Source organism: Erythrolamprus reginae, chromosome 2 (genome assembly GCF_031021105.1).
Source record: "Erythrolamprus reginae isolate rEryReg1 chromosome 2, rEryReg1.hap1, whole genome shotgun sequence".
In the NCBI taxonomy this organism is placed as follows: Eukaryota; Metazoa; Chordata; class Lepidosauria; order Squamata; family Dipsadidae; genus Erythrolamprus; species Erythrolamprus reginae.
In genome coordinates, this window is record NC_091951.1 from 20,332,833 (window position 1) to 20,353,614 (window position 20,782).

Consider the following 20,782-nt stretch of genomic DNA (forward strand, 5'->3'; position numbering starts at 1 on the left):
GGGAAGAAGGGAAGAAGGGAAGAAGGGAAGAAGGGAAGAAGGGAAGAAGGGAAGAAGGGAAGAAGGGAAGAAGGGAAGAAGGGAAGAAGGGAAGAAGGGAAGAAGGGAAGAAGGGAAGAAGGGAGGGAGGGAGGGAGGAGGGAGGAAAGAAGGAAAGGGGGAGGAAGGAAGAAGGGAGGAAGGAAGGAAGGAAAGAGGGAGGGATGGAGGAGGGAGGAAAGAAGAAAAGGGGGAGGAAGAAAGGAAAGGGGGAGGAAGAAAGAAGGGAGGAAGGAAGGAAGGAAGGAAAGAAGGAAGGAAGGAAGGAAGGAAGGAAGGAAGCATACAAGCAAGCAAGCAAGCAAGGTGAAGGAGGGAGGAAGGAATATGACCTCTGGGACTGCAGGTTTGATGTTAACTAGGCCCATGTTGGCAGCCATTTTGTGTACACAAATAGTCCTCACTTACTGACAACTCATTTAGCAACTGTTTAAAGTTAAATGCTGCAGAAAAAGGGAACTTCAGATCAGTTGTTGAAACTGTGACTGTTGCAGCATCCCATTGGTCACGTGATTAAAATTTGGGTGCTTGACAAGTGGCTTGCATTTATTTATTTATTAGAGCTGAAAGGGACCTTGCAGGTCATCAAGTCCTCTTGAATTATTCAATCTCCTCTTGAATATATTGAGAGTTGGGGCGTTCACAACCTCCACTGGCCGGCTGTTCCATTGGTTGATCGCTCTGACCGTCAGGAAGTTCCTCCTTATTTCCAGGTTGAATCTCTCCTTGGTCAACTTCTATCCATTGTTCCTCGTCTGGCCCACTGGTGCCCTGGAGAATAGTGTGAGCCCCCTCTTCTCCATGGCAACCCCCTTAAGTACCTGTATACTGCTATCATGTCCACCCTGGCCCTCCTTTTCGCTAGAATATCCATGCCCGATTCCTGCAACCTCTCTTCGTATGTCTTGGTTTCTAGTCCCCTTATCATTTTGGTTGCTCTTTTCTGTACCTTTTCCAGAGTTTCTATGTCTCTTTTGAAGTGACTAGGGCATTGTAGAGTGGTATTTATTTATTTATTATAGAGTTGGAAGGGACCATGCGGGTCATCAAGCCCAACCCCCTGCCTAAGCAGGAACCCTATAGCATCCCAGCCAAATGGCAGTCCAATTTCCTCTTAAAAATGTCCAGAGTATTGGAGTTCACAACGTCCGCTGGTAGGTTGTTCCACTGGTTGATCGTTCTGACCATCAGGAAGTTCTTCCTTATTTCCAGGTTGAATCTCTCCTTGGTCAGCTTCCAGCCGTTGTTCCTCGTCCGGCCCTCCGGTGCCCTGGAGAATAAAGTGATTCCCTCCTCTCTGTGGCAACCCCTCGTATACCTGTAGACTGCTATCATGTCTGCTCTGGCCCTCCTTTTCTCTAGGCTATCCATGCCCAGTTCCCGCAGTCTCTCTCCGTAAGTCTTGGTTTCTAGACCCCTGATCATTTTGGTTGCTCTTTTCTGCGCCTTCTCCAGAGTTTCAATGTCTTTTTTGAAGTGTGGTGACCAGAACTGAACACAGTACTCCAGGTGTGGTCTGACCAGGGCGTAGTAGAGTGGTATTAAGACTTCCCTGGTCTTGGAGTGTATTCCCCTGTTGATGCAGCTTAGGATTGTATTGGCTTTTTTGGCTGCTGCTGCACATTGTTGGCTCATGTTTAGTTGATTATCCACCAAGACTCCGAGATCTCTTTTGCCATCGCTACTGCTGAGAGGGGTTTCTCCCACGCTGTATGTGTGTCCAGGTTTTTTTTTTTACCTAGGTGAAGGACTTTGCTCTTGTCGATGTTGAACATCATTTTGTTGATGTAGGCCCACTGTGTTAGTCTGTCCAGGTCTTTCTGTAATTTGAGCCTGTCTTCAACAGTCTCAATTTACAACAATCAAAGCGTCCTGCAATTTGAGATCATCGTTGTCAACCATTCCGACAAGCAAAGTCAAGTGGGAAGTTGGTTCGTAAGTCGGGGAACTTCCTGTATTAAACTAAGGGGTTCCATTCTTTTCAGGTTTATGATCTGCTGCCCTTAACAGACCTCAGGGGCTACTACTACAAAGGTGAGGACTTGGAAGACCCTGACACGAACCCCTGTGTGCCTCCCAAAAAGATTATTGTGGATGGAGTTCGCTACGAGACTACACCATATGGTTACGGTGAAGGTGACGCCTATTCAATTCTCAGGGTAAGCCCCCTCAAACTCTTGGCAGAATTTCACTCTGGGAGTTGTTAGAAAAGTCACTTGTTTTAGTCTGAACCACTCCATCCCAAAAGCAAATAATTTTTTTTTAAAAAAAACATTATCTCTCTATATAAAAGCGAAAAGCACTCACATATTAATCACAAAATCTCCAGAACCATAAAGCCTACAAATCTGATATTTGCCACCTATGTGCCTTTTGAAAGGATTTGAAAGGATTTTTCAAAATGACCATCGTAGCATGAGTGTTTCTTCTTCTTATGATTATTAACAAGCTCTGATGCTAAGGACTTCTACTCCCCCTCCTCATCTGAAAAGATATGTGATACAAATAACAGTCGAGTTAAGCCACGCCCAGGCTCCTTCTTGCTCACAGAGCAAATATTGTTTGAGTTTCCAAATACCCTTCAACTCTCTCACAAACAGGATGCTAGCCAGAAGAATACTGATGAATGCTGGTAGGCAGAGACAGATCCCCCCCTCTTACTTTCCTCCTCAGTTCAGACGAATCTGTTCCTTCTACTGTAACACCAGTTAAAGGCAAAACATGCAGGAATTCTGGGGAATTCTGGGAGTTGAAGTCCAAATATCTTCAAGTGGCCAAGGTTGGGAAACACTGTTCTAATCAGTTTAACATAGCACTCCAGCTGGATTATAGATGGATAATACATGGACAGGTGGATGGATCGAAGGGGAGAGAAAGACCGGGAGGGTTCTTTTCCATGCTTTCGGTAATATTTCATAATGAATTTCTCCTCATTTCACAGGACCTTGGTTTCAAATCATTTACCAGCGCCCAGATATACAAGCCTAATATTTGCGCCAGACCAAACATCTATAGCCGTAAGAATCTGAAAGGGACTGATAGGGTGGAGGGGGAGGTACTTCTGTTGATTGATTGCACTTGAAGGTCAAAAAAAAAATCAAGATGATGGCTACAACAGCCCCATTAAAGCCCTGACTCTTCTTTATGTCCATAAGATGAGGCAGGATAGGAAGACTTTCGACGCCTTTGGTGTCGGATGAGACTTCTGAGGTCAGAGTGGACCAGCTAAAAAGATAAACTGATGAAACATTGAACAGATCATTTCTAAGTTCTCACTTGGGCACAAAGGATCAGGCTCAAACGATCCTATTACGGGTCCAAAGACAGGCTACAAGAATGGTGGAAGGTCTTAAGCATAAAACGTATCAGGAAAGACTTAATGAACTCAATCTGTATAGTCTGGAGGACAGAAGGGAAAGGGGGGACATGATCGAAACATTTAAATATGTTAAAGGGTTAAATAAGGTTCAGGAGGGAAGTGTTTTTAATAGGAAAGTGAACACAAGAACAGGGGGGCACAATCCGAGGTTAGTTGGTGGAAAGATCAAAAGCAACATGAGAAAATATTATTTTACTGAAAGAGTAGTAGATCCTTAGAACAAACTTCCAGCAGACGTGGTAGATAAATCCACAGTAACATGCCTGGGATAAACATATATCCATCCTAAGATAAAATACAGAAAATAGTACAGTGGAACCCCGACATACGAGTTGCTCTACTTACGAGCTACTCGAGATAAGAGCTGGGAGGGGAGAGACATTTGTGTTCGTCTCCCGAGCTCAAATCCGGGATACGAGCTGAGAAGAGCCGGGATACGAGCTGAGAAGAGCCGGGCTGGTTTGCTTTCCTTCCTTCCCGCGCTGATGCAGAGCAAAGCGTCACGCCCCCCTGACGCTTTCGGCGGCTTCCGAAGCGACGCTGGGCTCTTTTGCCGCCAAAAGCGTCAGGGGGGCGTGACGCTTTGCTCTGCATCAGCGCGGGAAGGAAGGAAAGCAAACCAGCCCGGCTCTTCTCAGCTCGTATCCCGGCACTTGGTGAGTGGAGAGGCGGTCGCCTCCCCTGCCGCCCCACTCTGCGGGTCCTTGGCTTCTGCTGGGGGTGGGGGAATCTGAACGCTTTCTGCTGGGGGTGGGGGGATCTGAACGCTCTCCCTGGCTGGGAGCGCTTTCGCTGCGAGAGAGGGCTTTCTCCGTCCCTTTCGGGAAAGCGCGCCGCGCCCCTCTCGCATCTTGGAACTGACAGGGCGCTGCTCTCTCTCTCTCTCTCTCTCCCGTGAGGCGGGAAAAAAAAAAGCAAAAAGCCCCTTCTTGGGGGCTGCGAAAGGGGCGCGGCGTGCTGCGCGCCTGTTTTAAAAGATCGCAGCTGGTCTGGGGGGGCTTTCCAGCAACCCCCGAACCCGGGTTGGGGGTTCGGGGGTTGCTGGAAAGCCCCCCCAGACCGGCTGCGATCTTTTAAAACAGGCGCGCCGCTTCTCCGCTGACTCCTGGCGAACTTCCCTGCTTTAGGAGTCAGCGGAGAAGCGGCGCGCCTGTTTTAAAAGATCGCAGCCGGTCTGGGGGGGCTTTCCAGCAACCCCCGAACCCGGGTTGGGGGTTCTGGGGTTGCTGGAAAGCCCCCCCAGGCCGGCTGCGATCTTTTAAAACAGGCGCGCCGCTTCTCCGCTGACTCCTGGCGAACTTCCAGCTCCTCCTCCTCCTCGCCGGGAAGCACCGGGCACCCCTCAGCCGACGTCTTTTCCCCTCAGCCCTCGGGCTTGCACGCATTAATCGCTTTTCCATTGTTTCCTATGGGAAACAATGTTTCGACATACGAGCTTTTCGACGTACGAGCCTCCTTCCGGAACCAATTAATTTCGTATGTCGGGGTTCCACTGTATAAGGGCAGACTAGATGGACCATGAGGTCTTTTTCTGCCGTCAGACTTCTAAGTTTCTATGTTTCTATTATGTAAAAACGGGGCTTTCTTGAGAAGATTCCCATGCTAGGAAAGCTGGTGGAAGGAACGAGAAGAAATGTACAACAAGCAGCAAGGGAGATGGAGTGGGCTGTTACAGGGGTGATAGAGGGGCTGTTAGAAAAAGTGTCCTCAGCACTGCGCTGGTGGCAGTGGAGGAAGGCGAACACCGGGGAGCTGTCGGCCGGTCGGGAGGCTGGGAGGGAGGCACAAAAGTAGTTGGGGAATCCCACGAAGAGATTCCGGGGGCGGAGCTTTGACATCACGTATACTGGCAGGTTACTAAGGATGCCAAGGTGATCACTTCCTGGATTCCATTCCATGGAATCTCTTCGTGGGAGGGATTCCCCAGCTCCTTCAAAGGGGGGTCTTTTCATGTAAAAATAAAAAATATATATTTTTACACAAAAGGAGGCCGCAGCGGTGCTGCAAGCAAAGGGAGGTCTTTTCACGTAAAAATAATTTTAAAAAATTATGTGAAAGGACCTCCCTTTGCTTGTGGTGCCGCTGCGGCATCCTTTTTAATAAAAATAAAAATTAATAAAAATTAAAAATCCATTAAAATAATATCTAATGTTTTATTTTGAAAGTTACAATGAATTTAAGTATATATACACACGTAATTTATGTATAGAAATAATAATTTTTAAGTTACCAATACTAAAGATAACCTTAACATAAGGCGGTAAATAAATAATAAACTTATGGATAAATTCTTAATTAACCAAGAAGAATGACGGAGCACCGATAACTCATTATTGGCCGAATAAAAAAATGAAATTTAGACTTTTCTCTTTTGCTTCTTTAATTTCCTTCTTCCTCCCCACAAAACATGAAATAAGTAAAAGATAACATAGTATGTATTTTATTTTCCTCCCCCCCCCCCATGTTTTTGTTTTTGTTTTGTTTTGTTTTTATTTTGGTGGTTGTAATTGTTGTTGTTTTTGACTATGGTTCCCTGATTGTATGTTATATGTATTGTTTAATGGAAAAACTTAATAAAATATTATTAAAAGGGAAAAAAAAAGGATGGGATTCCAGGGGTGGAGCATTGGCGCCACGGACCGTTCGGGTTCGGGATCGGCCGAACTTCATGTGAAGTTCGTCCGAACTTGCCGAACCCGAACACCGTTTGGAGAATCCATCTCGAAGGACGGCTTGGAGATGCTAAAATGCAAAAGGCATGGAAGACATGCAAGCTTTTTGTCTTTGCAGATGAAAGGGTCTATGATTCTGCACCAGCAGGTGTAGCATTCGCAGGAGGACCACCGAGACCTATAGCCTATAGCATAGCGAATGTTGAGGAGGAAGTGGAAACAACCATCCGGACCTTCTTCCCAGAAACCTGGATTTGGGCCATAAAATCTCTCGGGTAATCCAAGGATTCTATGTTTGGTGTGGAATGGGAAGCTCTTCAGTGAGAAATTTTAAGACCTTATAACAGCTAGTAGATGCTGGATACATTTGTAGATGTACTCATAGATAGGAGCCTCTCCTTGGTGGAAGTCGTAAGTCGAGGACTACCTTTGTTTCTTTGCTTGTCACATTTCTGAACTGCCCATCTCAACTGACTCCAAAATTGACGCTGCTAAGCAAGGCAGTTTATTAAGGGAGTTTTGCCCCATTTTACGACCTTTCTTGCCACAGTTGTTGAGTGAATCACTGTGGGGGTTAAGCTAGTAACCCAGTTGTTAAGTGAATCACTGTGGGGGTTAAGCTAGTAACCCGGTTGTTAAGTGAATCACTGTGGGGGTTAAGCTAGTAACCCGGTTGTTAAGTGAATCACTGGAGGGCTAAGCTAGTAACCCGGTTGTTAAGTGAATCACTGTGGGGGTTAAGCTAGTAACCTGGTTGTTAAGTGAATCACTGTGGGGGTTAAGCTAGTAACCCGGTTGTTAAGTGAATCACTGGAGGGCTAAGCTAGTAACCCGGTTGTTGAGTGAATCACTGCGGGGGTTAAGCTAGTAATCCGGTTGTTAAGTGAATCACTGCAGGAGTTAAGCTAGTAATCTGGTTGTTAAATGAATCACTGTGGGGGTTAAGTAGTAACCCGGTTGTTAAGTGAATCACTGCGGAGGTTAAGCTAGTAATCTGGTTGTTAAGTGAATCACTGGGGGGGTTAAGCTACTAACCCAGTTGTTAAGTGAATCACTGTGGGGGTTAAGCTAGTAATCTGGTTGTTAAGTGAATCACTGTGGGGTTAAGCTAGTAACCTGATTATTAAGTGAATCACTGTGGGGGTTAAGCTAGTAACCCGGTTGTTGAGTGAATCACTGCAGGGGTTAAGCTAGTAATCTGGTTGTTAAGTGAATCACTGTGGGGGTTAAGTAGTAACCCGGTTGTTAAGTGAATCACTGCGGGGGTTAAGCTAGTAATCTGGTTGTTAAGTGAATCACTGGGGGGGTTAAGCTACTAACCCAGTTGTTAAGTGAATCACTGTGGGGGTTAAGCTAGTAACCCGGTTGTTAAGTGAATTACTGCGGGGGTTAAGCTAGTAATCCGGTTGTTAAGTGAATCACTGCAGGGGTTAAGCTAGTAATCTGGTTGTTAAGTGAATCACTGTGGGGGTTAAGCTGGTAACCTGGTTGTTAAGTGAATCTGGCTTCCCCTATTTACTCTGCTTGTCAGAGGGTCACAAAAGGCCCCTGGACATGGCCACCGTCATAAATATGCGTCCGTTGTTTAAGCATCCAAATTTTGATCTCAGGGTGGCTGCGACTGATATATATGAGCCGGAATGCTGGAAAGCTAGAACAAACTCTTTATTTTAGAACTAGGAACAGCACGAATGAAGTAACCAGCAGCAAGCAAATGGATCGCTGACTATTTCAATAGCTACTTCTGTTCAGTTTTCTCAAAAGACACCTTACAAAATAATACTATAGAGGGATATAGCATTGCTTCCAGCTGTACGGATTCAGCTCCAGTGATCTTAGAAGCCGATGTCTTAGAAGAACTTGAACGATTAAAGATAAATAAGGCAATGGGTCCAGATGGCATCCACCCCAGAGTTCTTAAAGAACTCAGATCTGTCATTGCTACCCCCCTGACTGATTTGTTTAACCAATCCTTGTTAACAGGAGAAGTTCCTGAGGATTGGAGAATGGCCAGTGTTGTGCCTATTCACAAGAAGGGCAGTAGAGAAGAAGCTGGTAACTACAGGCCAGTTAGCTTGACATCAGTTGTAGTTAAAATGATGGAGACTCTACTCAAAAAGAGGATAAATCAGCACCTAAAAAACAATAACTTATTAGACCCAAATCAGCATGGCTTTACTGAAGGCAAATCATGTCAGACTAATCTCATTGATTTCTTTGACTATGTCACAAAGGTGTTGGACGAAGGTGGTGCCGTGGATATTGCCTACCTGGACTTCAGCAAAGCCTTTGATACGGTTCCACATAAAGAGCTGATAGATAAATTAGTGAAGATTGGACTTAATCCCTGGATAGTTCAATGGATTTGCAGCTGGCTGAAGCGTAGACATCAGAGAGTTATTGTTAATGGCGAGTATTCTGAGCAGAGTCAGGTTACAAGCGGTGTGCCACAAGGATCTGTTCTGGGTCCTATTCTTTTTAATATATTTGTAAGTGACATAGGGGAAGGTTTGGTAGGGAAGGTTTGCCTATTTGCCGATGACTCTAAAGTGTGCAATAGGGTTGATATTCCTGGAGGCGTCTGTAATATGGTAAATGATTTAGCTTTACTAGATAAATGGTCTAAGCAATGGAAACTGCAGTTTAATGTTTCCAAATGTAAAATAATGCACTTGGGGAAAAGGAATCCTCAATCTGAGTATTGTATTGGCAGTTCAGTGTTGGCAAATACTTCAAAAGAAAAGGATTTAGGGGTACTGATTTCTGACAGTTTCAAAATGGGTGAACAGTGCAGTCAGGCGGTAGGGAAAGCAAGTAGGATGCTTGGCTGCATAGCTAGAGGTATAACAAGCAGGAAGAGGGAGATTATGATCCCACTATATAGAATGCTGGTGAGACCACATTTGGAATACTGTGTTCAGTTCTGGAGACCTCACCTACAAAAAGATATTGACAAAATTGAACGGGTCCAAAGACGGGCTACAAGAATGGTGGAAGGTCTTAAGCATAAAACGTATCAGGAAAGACTTAATGAACTCAATCTGTATAGTCTGGAGGACAGAAGGAAAAGGGGGGACATGATTGAAACATTTAAATATATTAAAGGGTTAAATAAGGTCCAGGAGGGAAGTGTTTTTAATAGGAAAGTGAACACAAGAACAAGGGGACACAATCTGAAGTTAGTTGGGGGAAAGATCAAAAGCAACATGAGAAAATATTATTTTACTGAAAGAGTAGTTGATCCTTGGAACAAACTTCCAGCAGATGTGGTAGATAAATCCACAGTAACTGAATTTAAACATGCCTGGGATAAACATATATCCATCCTAAGATAAAATACAGAAAATAGTATAAGGGCAGACTAGATGGACCATGAGGTCTTTTTCTGCCGTCAGACTTCTATGTTTCTATGTTTCTATGTTTCTATGGAATCGTAAGGAGGAAAAATAACACCTCAGAGCCGACTGACAGCTCTTTTATATGAGCCGTCAGAACGAGCAACCAATCTGGTCTCAGGAAACTCCCGCTTCTTGAGCCAGCCAATCAAAACCTAGGTTCAGGTTCATCTTACATCCCCCACACCCACAAAGTTCATCACGAGAGCCAGTCTGTGTGCAGGGGGCTTATCAACTTCCTCTTCTCTTCAGTTGAGGCAGAACAAACGGTGGCCTTGGCTTGGAGAAAGGAATCCTTGGTTGTGTCTAGTAACTTTCCCCTCTGACTACTCACTACCCCTCCCATCCCCCCTTGTGTTGTGTCAGGCTGAACTCTCTAACTCCACACGAAGACTTCGGCCTGACATAGGGAGGCAGAGCTAGAAGGCAGGTGAGAGCCCCATCTTGCTCCACGTGCCCCGAAATAATAAGACCTCCCCAAAATTAAAGCCAAGCGCTTATTTCAGGGTTCAACAAAAAAAGAAAGAAGACAGGGTCTTATTTTTGGGGAAACACAGTACCTGTTGTCAGAGTTCCAAATACCTTCTGAATGTTTTTTATTTATTTATTTATTCATTCATTTGTCCAATACACAAATACATAGGAAGAAAAATAGACATGTCGGTAATATATATATAAGGGTAAGGATAGGATATATGAAAGGAAGAGAATATATATGATGAAAGCAAGGAAAGACAATTGGACAGGGGACGAAAGGCACACAGGTGCACTTATGTACGCCCCTTACTGGCCTCTTAGGAACTTGGAGAGGTCAATCGTGGAGAATCTAAGGGAGAAATGTTGGGGGTTAGGGGCTGACACAATTGAGTCCGGTAATGAGTTCCACGCTTCGATAGCTCGATTGTTGAAATCATATTTTTTACAGTCAAGTTTGGAGCGGTTCGTATTAATCTGTTGCGTGCTCTTGTGTTGTTGCGGTTGAAGCTGAAGTAGTCATTGACCGGTAGGACATTGCAGCATATGATCATGTGGGCAATACTCAAATCGTGTTTTAGGCGCCATAGTTCTAGGCTTTCTAGGCCCAGGATTGTTAGTCTATTTTTGTAGGATATTCCGTTTCGAGTCTGTTATAAATCAGAGTCTGAGGCACAGCATTCCTCAAAGCTCCAGTTTATTAAGGGAGCCACGTTGGCACACCTGTGAGAAACCCGAATCTAAAGCTACGAGGGTTTTTCCACCCAGTTTAAAGTTCATTCCCTTCTTCCCACACCCACAAGTTCATCATGTTGACCAGTTGTCTTTTGCCACCGTGCCCTCTACTCCCTTCAACTTCCTGGCAGGTGCTTAACAAAGGAAGACCTTGAGGACCTAGAAGGAATTTTTTCATGGCTACGTCTCTACCTTCCCCCATGCAACCACCCTTCCCAAGTTCCTACAGCAAGAATATGTTCGAAAGCCTCAAGTGTGGCAGGCCAAAGTCTCCAAGTCAACGATAGCTTCGGCCTGACCCCTGTATTGCTTGGGGCAATTCATCCTCACCTCTGCTTCTCTTGCGTCTCTCAGCAGTGCGAGTGAGATCACCGTGCCGGTCACCATTCCCGACACCATCACCAAGTGGAGAACGGGATCCTTCTGCTTGTCCCCCTCGGTGGGTTTTGGCCTGGCTGAATACATCTTCCTCACGGCCATCCAGCCGTTCTTTGTTGAAGTCATCCTGCCATACAGCGTAGCACGGGGAGAATCTTTCCAGCTGAAGGGCACCGTCACCAACTATATGCAACACTCCATCCAGGTGAGGAATCCTTCCGATCTTCCCTCTCTGTTCTCTTTCAGCCCACATCAATCTCACGGCTGCGTATACAGGTAGCCCAGAGTTCATTTAGTGACTGTTCAAAGTCACGGCCGCTTCTGATGTGCTCTCCAGAACCGGTAGCATCTTCTATGTTTCTAATAATAATACAGTAATATCTCGTCTTACGAACCTAATTGGTTCCCGGGGGAGGTTCGTAAGACGAAAGGTTCGTAAGACAAAACATTGTTTCCCATAGGAAACAATGTAAGATCAATTAATCCGTGCAACGAAAACCCCCCCCGCAAAAAAACGCCGCCGCCCGGCTGTCACCTTTTAAAACAGCCGGGTGGCTTCTCAGCGTCCTCCTGAACCCGAACGCCAAACCCGAACTTCCGGGTTCGGCGTTCGGGAGGCGGCCAAGAAGCCCAGCCGCCCGGCTGTCGTCTTTTAAAACAGCCAGAGGGCTTCTCGGCGGCCTCCCGAACGCCGAACCCGGAAGTTCAGGTTTGGCGTTCGGGTTCAGGAGGATGCTGAGAAGCCCCCCCGGCTGTTTCAAAAAGCGACAGCCGGGTGGCGGGGCTTCGCAGCGGCGGCAGGTTCGTAAGAAGGAAAAAGTTCGTAAGAAGAGGCAAAAAATTTCTGAACCCTGGGTTCGTATCTAGGGTTGTTCGTAAGACGAGGGGTTCGTATCATGAGGTACCACTGTATTATTATTATTAATAATAATAATAATCTCTATACAATACACTTTGTGGCCAATCTCCATCTTAGTTTAGGTAATCATAACCATAACCATAACCATAACCATAATCATAATCATAATATTACCTAAACTAAGATGGAGATTGGCCACAAAGGGTATTGTATAGAGATGAAATAAGATGAGAACTAAACAACAAAGTAGCCTAAACTTGCGTAATATGATGAGTACCACAACAACAACACTAAGAATAGGAAATGTTGGCTTGTCTCGGTTTAGCTAAGCTATGAAACCTTCGACAACACCGAGCAGAGAATTTTAACAGAGCGTGGATGTGTGATAAAGCCAAGACACAGACTTAGTTAAATAAGTATTATTTACATATAAACAAAATATAAACAATCCAGAATAAGCATGAAGCAAATACAGAATAATATGCACTGAGCAATTACAAGATTAGCACAAAGCTAAAATACAATATAGATAATAAGCACAAAGCTAAAATACAATATAGATAATAAGCACAAAGCTAAAATACAATATAGATAATAAGCACAAAGCTAAAATACAATATAGATAATAAGCACAAAGCTTATACAAGCACGGAGCGTAAACAAAACTCCCCCATCTCTCAGGCGAAAGTAAAAGGAAGTGACTGAGCAGACTAATGAGCTTTTATAGCTTCAATGAGGAAGTGATGAAACATCCTTGAATATTAACTCTTCAAGTACAAGTTAACTCTTTGAGTGCACATTAACTCTTTAAGCACAAGTTTGGTACATGTGTACAATATGCAGTTTACAATGGCAATCCCTAACAACCATGTAACCTGTATTAACAGGAAAAAAGCAACAAGCACATCGTTGACACACTCATCCCCAACAGGCTAGGGAACAACAGAAGGAATGTTGGGGACAGAAGAACAAAATGTAATGTCAAACATACAGTCAACATTAGTAACCATTCAAGAAACAATGTTAAAGATGCAGGAAACGATGTCCAAAACCCATATAGAATTAAAAGGGGATATCAATAAAATGGACAATAGAATAGAGGTGATGCAACTAACAACAGAGAAAAAGAAGAGAGAATAAAGACAGAGGAAGTGAAGTCAGAACAAGGGGGGGAAAGCGGAAAGAGTAGATAAAAATATTGATGGCAATGAATGGTGGAAGATCTTCAGCATAAAACTTATCAGGAAAGACTTCATGAACTCCATCTGTATAGTCTGGAGCAGTGTTTCCCAACCTTGGCAACTTGAAGATATTTGGACTTCAACTCCCAGAATTCCCCAGCCAGCGAATGCTGGCTGGGGAATTCTGGGAGTTGAAGTCCAAATATCTTCAAGTTGCCAAGGTTGGGAAACACTGGTCTGGAGGACAGAAGGGAAAGGGGGGATACGATCAAAACATTTAAATATGTTAAAGGGTTAAATAAGGTTCAGGAGATAAGTGTTTTTAATAGGAAAGTGAACACAAGAACAAGGGGGCACAATCTGAGGTTAGTTGGGGGAAAGATCAGAAGCAACGTGAGAAAATATTATTTTACTGAAAGAGTAGTAAATCCTTGGAACAAACTTCCCGCAGACGTGGTTGGTAAATCCACAGTAACTGAATTTAAACATGCCTGGGATAAACATATATCCATCCTAAGATAAAATACAAAAAAATAGTATAAGGGCAGACTAGATGGACCATGAGGTCTTTTTCTGCCGTCAGTCTTCTATGTTTCTATATACATTTCAGAATAGTAAATGTAAATCATCTTGGAGTCATTGAAGATTTCTTCTATTCAACCAAATATAGACCCTATCCCAGTTTTTGTAATATTCCGACTCTTCTTGGTTTTTCAGCCTTGTTCTTCCCGTGAGCCTGTGAGGCAACAGTGATCTAAGTCAATGGTTCTCAGCCTTTCTAATGCCGCGACCCCTTAATACAGGTCCTCGTGTTGTGGTGACCCCCAACCATAAGTCTAGCGCCAATTCTCTCAACAGAGCTTTAAGCTGATTGGCAGGAAGGTCAGAAGGACACCCCCCACTGAAAACCTCTGATTGGTCAGATTGTAAAAATACGTTCCAAGGCGCCAGAATAGAAGCTTTAGTTCCTAACATGATGGGAAGTTTGTCTTTTCACATTTTCCCGCTTCACAGTGCCACACTCGAGGCTTTTGAACATATTCTTGCTGTTGGAACTTGGGAGGGGTGGTTGCATGGGGGAAGGTAGAGACGTAGCCATGAAAAAATTCCTTCTAGGTCCTCAAGGTCTTCCTTTGTTAAGCACCTGCCAGGAAGTTGAAGGGAGTAGAGGGCACGGTGGCAAAAGACGACTGGTGAACGTGATGTCTTAGGCGACCCCTGTGAAATGGTCCTTCGACACACACCCCCAAAGGGGTCCCGACCCCCAATTTGAGAACCACTGACCTAAGTCCTTTCTGTCCGTCAACAGGTCAGCATATCGCTACTGCTTTCTCCCGACTTCGACGCCACCCCTGTGGAAAAGGAACAGGATTCCCATTGTCTGCCTGTGAACGGAAGGAAAACGGTCACCTGGAACATTACTCCCAAAACTCTGGGTAAATGATGAAGGCCAAACATGCATATTTTCTGTATACTTTTTTTAAAAATTGGGTTATAAGATCAAATTAGATATTGTAAAGTCCCAGACGTTTCCCAGAGCCACTGCGATGCCAAAGGCTTGAGACGAAGCTTGCAAAAAAAGAACCCAGACAAGACAGAGTGGCTGTGGGTCTTGCCTCCCAAGGACAATTCCATCTGTCCGTCCATCACCCTGGGGGGGGGGAATGACTGACCCCCTCAGAGAGGGTACGCAACTTGGGCGTTCTCTTCGATCCACAGCTGACATTGGAACACCATCTTTCGGCTGTGGCGAGGAGGGCGTTTGCCCAGGTTCGCCTGGTGCACCAGTTGCGGCCCTATTTGGACAGAGAGTCACTGCTCACAGTCGCTCATACCCTCATCACCTCGAGGTTCAATTACTGCAACACTCTCTACATGGGGCTACCTTTGAAAAGTGTTCGGAAACTTCAGATCATGCAGAACGCGGCCGCGAGAGCCATCGTGGGGCTTCCCAGATTCGCCCATGTTTCTACAACACTCCGTGGCCTGCATTGGCTGCCGATCAGTTTCCGGTCACAATTCAAAGTGTTGGTTATGACCTTTAAAGCCCTACATGGCATTGGACCAGAGTACCCCCGGAACCGCCTGCTACCGCACGAATCCCAGCAACCAATAAGGTCCCACAGAGTTGGCCTTCTTCGGGTCCCGTCGACAAAACAATGTCGTCTGGCGGGCCCCAGGGGAAGAGCCTTCTCTGTGGCGGCCCTGGCCCTCTGGAATTAACTCCCCCCGGAGATTAGAACTGCCCCCACCCTCCTTGTCTTTCGTAAACTACTCAAGACCCACCTATAACGCCAGGCATGGGGGATTTGAGACATCTTTCCCCCAGGCTCTTTATATTTTATGTTTGGTACGTATGTGTTGTCTGGTTTTAATATGATAAGGTTTTATATATTTCTTTTTAATATTAGATTTGTTTCACTATAATATTGTTTTTATCATTGTTGTGAGCCGCCCCGAGTCTTCGGAGAGGGGTGGCATACAAATCTAATAAAATATTATTCTTATTATTCTTCCTTCCCACTTCAATTACAACATTCGGAAACAATCTGAGAGAGGAGAGAGACAAAGAGAGAGAGAGAGAGAGAGAGAGAGAGAGTTTGATAGCTATTTGCATCTATAAGTACAGTGGTACCTCTACTTAAGAACGCCTCTACTTAAGAACTTTTCTAGATAAGAACTGGGTGTTCAAGATTTTTTTTTGCCTCTTCTTAAGAACCATTTTCTACTTAAGAACCCGAGCCCGGAAAAATTTCCCAGGAAATTTGAGAGCAGCACGAAGGCCCTGCCAGTTTCCTGCCATTCTCCCTTTAATCGCAGCCATCTCGGGCTTTTCTGGGCCGCCAGAGGAGCCTTTCTGTTGCGCTTAAGGAGGCTTTGGCAGCCCAGAACGAACGAAGCATTTTTCTTTCTCTGGGCGCTTGGAGAGGGAATAAACCTCTACTAGCACCCAGAGAAAACAAACGCTCCCTTCACTCTGGGCAGCGACTGTCCTCCTCCTCTTCTTCTTCCTCCTCCTCCTCCCACCCAAATTCCGAGGTTTTATTTCTTTCCTAACGGGTTTGCACCCATTACTTGCTTTTACATTGATTACTATGGGAAAAAATTGCTTCTACTTACAAACTTTTCTACTTAAGAACCTGGTCACGGAACGAAATTCGTAAGTAGAGATAACACTGTATAACCACTGAAATCACAGTCCTTGATTTACAACACTGGCTATTCAAAGTTACAATGGCACTGGAAACAAAAATGACTTGTGGCCATTTTTCACACAACCTTCACAGCATCCCCCCTGGCCTCACAATCAAAATTCGGATGCTTGGCAACTGGTGGCACTGTCCCAGAGATATCTGGTCGCCTATTGCTGGACCTTTTGACCAGCAAAGTCAATGGGGAAGTCCGATTTTCTTCTTAACATTCGTGTTACTAACTTAACAACTGCAGCAGGAAAGGTCGTAAAATGGTTGCAAAAACTCACGTAGCGACTGTCTCGCTTAGTGATGCAAATTTGGGGTTCAATTACAGTCGTAAGTCGAGGACTGCCTCTATAATTTTTACTGTCTAGTCCAGGGATGGCGAACATGTGGCATGGGTGCCACAGGTGGCACACAGAGCCATATCTGCTGGCACACGAGCCGTTGACCTAGCTCAGCTCCAACGTGCATGTATGTGTCGCCAGCTGATTTTTTATTCGCACGGAGGCTCTGGGAGGGCGTTTTGGCTTCCAGAGATCCTCCAGGGACATGAGGGAGGGCGTGTTTACCCTCCCCCGGTTCCAGAGAAGACTTTGGAGCCTGGAGAGGGCAAAACATGAGCCTACTGGGCCCAGCAGAATTTGGGAAACAGGCCATTTCCAGCCTCCAGAGAGCTTCTAGTGGGTAGGTGAAGCTGTTTTTACCCTCCTCAGGCATTGAATTATGGGTGTGGGCACTCATACATGCACAACAGCATGCGCGCACACTCTTTCGGCACCCAAGGAATAAAAGATTCGCCATCACTGGTCTAGACCCAGGCTCAAGGTCCCTAGGGTTTCACCAACTGTTTGTCCTTACCCAGACTGAAAACAAGAAATAAAGGAAAAAAGAATAGCATATAGCAATAGCACTTAGACTTATATCCCGCCTCACAGTGCCTTTACGGTTTACCTCAGACCTCGGAAGCACATATCCCGCCTCACAGTGTCTTTACATTTTACCTCAGATCTCGGAAGCACATATCCCGCTTCCCAGTGTCTTTACATTTTACCTCAGACCTCGGAAGCACATATCCCACTTCCCAGTGCCTTTATGTTTTACCTCAGATCTCGGAAGCACATATCCCGCCTTACAGTGTCTTTACATTTTACCTCAGACCTCGGAAGCACATATTCCACTACACAGTGCCTTTACGTTTTACATTTTATCTCAGACCTCGGAAGGATGAAAGGCTGAGGCAACCTTGAGCCTGGTGGGAATCAAACTGCCGGCAGCTGGCAGTCACAGCCTGCAGTACTGCATTCTAACCACTGCGCCACGACGGTTCATAAATGGTCAAGCAATATGTGGAGGCACCTGATTTATGTGTCTATTTTGGTTCTAGGGGAAGTCAACTTCACAATAACCGCAGAGGCCCTGAAATCCACCCAGCTCTGTGGGAACGAAATCCCGGAAGTGCCTACCAAAGGACGAAGGGACATCGTGGTCAAATCCCTCCTAGTCGTGGTACGTACAGGCTGCTCTCGTGTGTGGCGAGGGCAAGGGTGGAGTTGAGAGGAAGGATATATTCAGTGGTGGGTTGCTACCAGGGCAGCTGGGGGACTGCGCAATGATAGCGGCCGCCAGATTGCTAATTTGTGTGTGACCACTCCTGTGGCAGTCTATGGGCGCCGCCATGCTTTTTCTTCAATTTTTCATATTTTTTGCTTTGTGATCATGCACAGAAGCAAAACCTTGCAAGGGGGTGCAGGCGCAATTGCGCATGATTTCAGCAATTTTCAGTGCATGCGCGGAAGTAACAAATTGCCAAAAATCTTACACAGGTGTGCGTCCCCTCACAAGATTTCAGTGCGTTGTTTGCTTCTTGTGCATGCACAAAAGCAAAACCACACGGGACATGCGCGCATAGCACATGTATGCAAGACAACCAAAGATGTGCGCACAGCGCAACAATAGCAGCAATAATAGCAATCTGCCCCTGGATATATTAAGGTCAGAGTCATCTTTCCTGGTAAATTAAGTTTTCTTGGTGACAGCGTGAAAGGGACTGGGTAGGGTTTTTTTTTCCTTCCAACAACGTGATCACCTTTTGTGATCTTGTGACAAGCAAAGAATGGGAAAGTCAGATTCACTTATCCTACTGTGTTTATTTATTTTATTTATTTATTTGTCCAATACATAATACACATTGAAGAGAAAGATATGTAATAATATAAGAAAAGAAAAGAATAGAAGATAAGATATAAAAGTATAGGTGAACATATTTGAAAGGAAGAAAAGATAAATGGGAGCCCTTCACTCCTCCACTCGAAACTGAATACCCTACGAGACTAGACTTTCAATCCTGGGCCTAGAAAGCTTAAAACTAAGACGCCTTAAACAAAATCTAAGTACTGCCCACAAGATCATATGCTGCAACGTCCTGCCTGTCGGCGACTACTTCAGCTTCAACCAGAACAACACAAGAGCACACAACAGATTCAAGCTTAATATTAACTGCTCCAAACTTGACTGTAAGAAATATGACTTCAGTAACCGAGTTGTCGAAGGATGGAACTCATTACCGGACTCCGTAGTATCATCCCCTAACCCCCAACATTTTACTCTTAGACTCTCCACGGTTGTCCTCTCCAGATTCCTAAGAGGTCAGTAAGGGGCGTACATAAGCGCACTAGAGTGCCTTCCCTCCCCTGTCCTATAGTCTCTCCTATCTGTAGTTAGTTGGGGGAAAGATCAAAAGCAACGTGAGGAAATATTATTTCACTGAAATAGTAGTAGATCCTTGGAACAAACTTCCAGCAGACGTGGTTGGTAAATCCACAGTAACTGAATTTAAACATGCCTGGGATAAACATAGATCCATCCTAAGATAAAACACAGGAAATAGTATAAGGGCAGACTAGATGGACCATGAGGTCTTTTTCTGCCGTCAGTCTTCTATGTTTCTATGTTTCTATATCTCGTATTTCTTCCCTACTATATCCACTATAACCTTCACTGTGTATTATTGTGTATTGGACAAAATAAATAAATAAAATAAATAAATCACAGGCATAGGAGATTATTAAAAATTCAGAAAATAATTTAGGAAATTCAAAGAAATATCTAGCATTCATTTTCACTTGCTTCCTCTTCTTCTCTTTTCATAAAGCCTGAAGGAATCGAGAAGGAAGTGGTCATCAACAATTTGCTGTGTGGAGCCAGTAAGTATCGACTAGGATTCCCAACTTTTTCCTTCCTGCAGCTTCCATGATTAATGCACAAAGTCAGCTCCAGAGTGAGCTCAGCTTTCTCCAGCCTCCAAATGCATTGGCATACGAATCTCATTGTCCCCAACCAAGTGGATTATTGTGTGTTGGAATTCATTGTTGAAATATGTCCTCCTCGATCCACAGCTCACATTAGAGAAACACCTTTCAGCTGTGGCGAGGGGGGCATTTGCCCAGGTCCGCCTGGTGCACCAGTTGCGGCCCTATTTGGACCGGGACTCACTGCTCACAGTCACTCATGCCCTCATCACCTCGAGGCTCGACTACTGTAACGCTCTCTACATGGGGCTACCTTTGAAGAATGTTCGGAAACTTCAGATCGTGCAGAATGCAGCTGCGAGAGCAATCATGGGCTTTTCCAAATATGCCCATGTTACTCCAACACTCCGCAGTCTGCACTGGTTGCCGATCAGTTTCCGGTCGCAATTCAAAGTGTTGGTTATGACCTATAAAGCCCTTCCTGGCACCGGACCAGGATATCTGCGAGACCGCCTTCTGCCGCACGAATCCCAGCGACCGATCAGGTCCCACAGAGTTGGCCTTCTCCAGGTCCTGTCGACTAAACAATGTCATCTGGCAGGACCCAGGGGAAGAGCCTTCTCTGTGGTGGCTCCGATCCTCTGGAATCAGCTCCCTCCAGAGATTAGAACTGCCCCTACCCTCCTTGCCTTTCGTAAACTCCTCAAAACCCACCTCTGTCGTCAAGCGTGGGGGAACTGAGACATCTCCCCCTGCCTATGTAGTTTTAGTGCATGATATGACTGTATGTATGTTTTTTATATTGGGGTTCCTTGTTTTTAGATTTTTTAAATGTACAATTGCTATTTTAGATTTTAAATTATTAGATTTGTCAATACATATTGTTTTTTATCACTGTTGTGAGCTGCCCCGGGTCTGAGGAGAGGGGCGGCATACAAATCTAATTAATAATAATAATAATAATAATAATAATAATAATAATAATAATAATAATAAAATGTTTCTATGCAGCACCTACAGTAGTGTTCAGCCAGTAAATTTACAAGTTTGGATCTATGGTATATAGCAGTACTCTATGCTCTTTTGTTCTGAGTAGAACTTCCTGTTGCAATTATGGAGTTCAGCAGTAAAGCACATGGTGACTGTGCTCTTTGTTTGCTCTGTGTGGTGCTTTATTTAAACATAATTTCTAACATTGTGGATAAGAGAGATGGAAACTGCTCAG

The 20,782-nt window shown here is 44.9% G+C and overlaps 1 protein-coding gene across 1 annotated transcript in view; it reads left to right on the plus strand.

Moving 5' to 3' along the window:
* LOC139159799 (alpha-2-macroglobulin-like) overlaps positions 1 to 20,782 on the plus strand; it is a 114,966-nt gene that overhangs the window by 58,071 nt on the left and 36,113 nt on the right. The window contains exons 16-22 of the mRNA XM_070737189.1: positions 2,025 to 2,198; positions 2,981 to 3,056; positions 6,209 to 6,365; positions 11,049 to 11,277; positions 14,422 to 14,548; positions 17,694 to 17,815; positions 19,461 to 19,512. Of these exons, the coding sequence (XP_070593290.1) occupies positions 2,025 to 2,198; positions 2,981 to 3,056; positions 6,209 to 6,365; positions 11,049 to 11,277; positions 14,422 to 14,548; positions 17,694 to 17,815; positions 19,461 to 19,512 (937 nt within the window). The remainder of the gene's footprint in view (positions 1 to 2,024; positions 2,199 to 2,980; positions 3,057 to 6,208; positions 6,366 to 11,048; positions 11,278 to 14,421; positions 14,549 to 17,693; positions 17,816 to 19,460; positions 19,513 to 20,782) is intronic.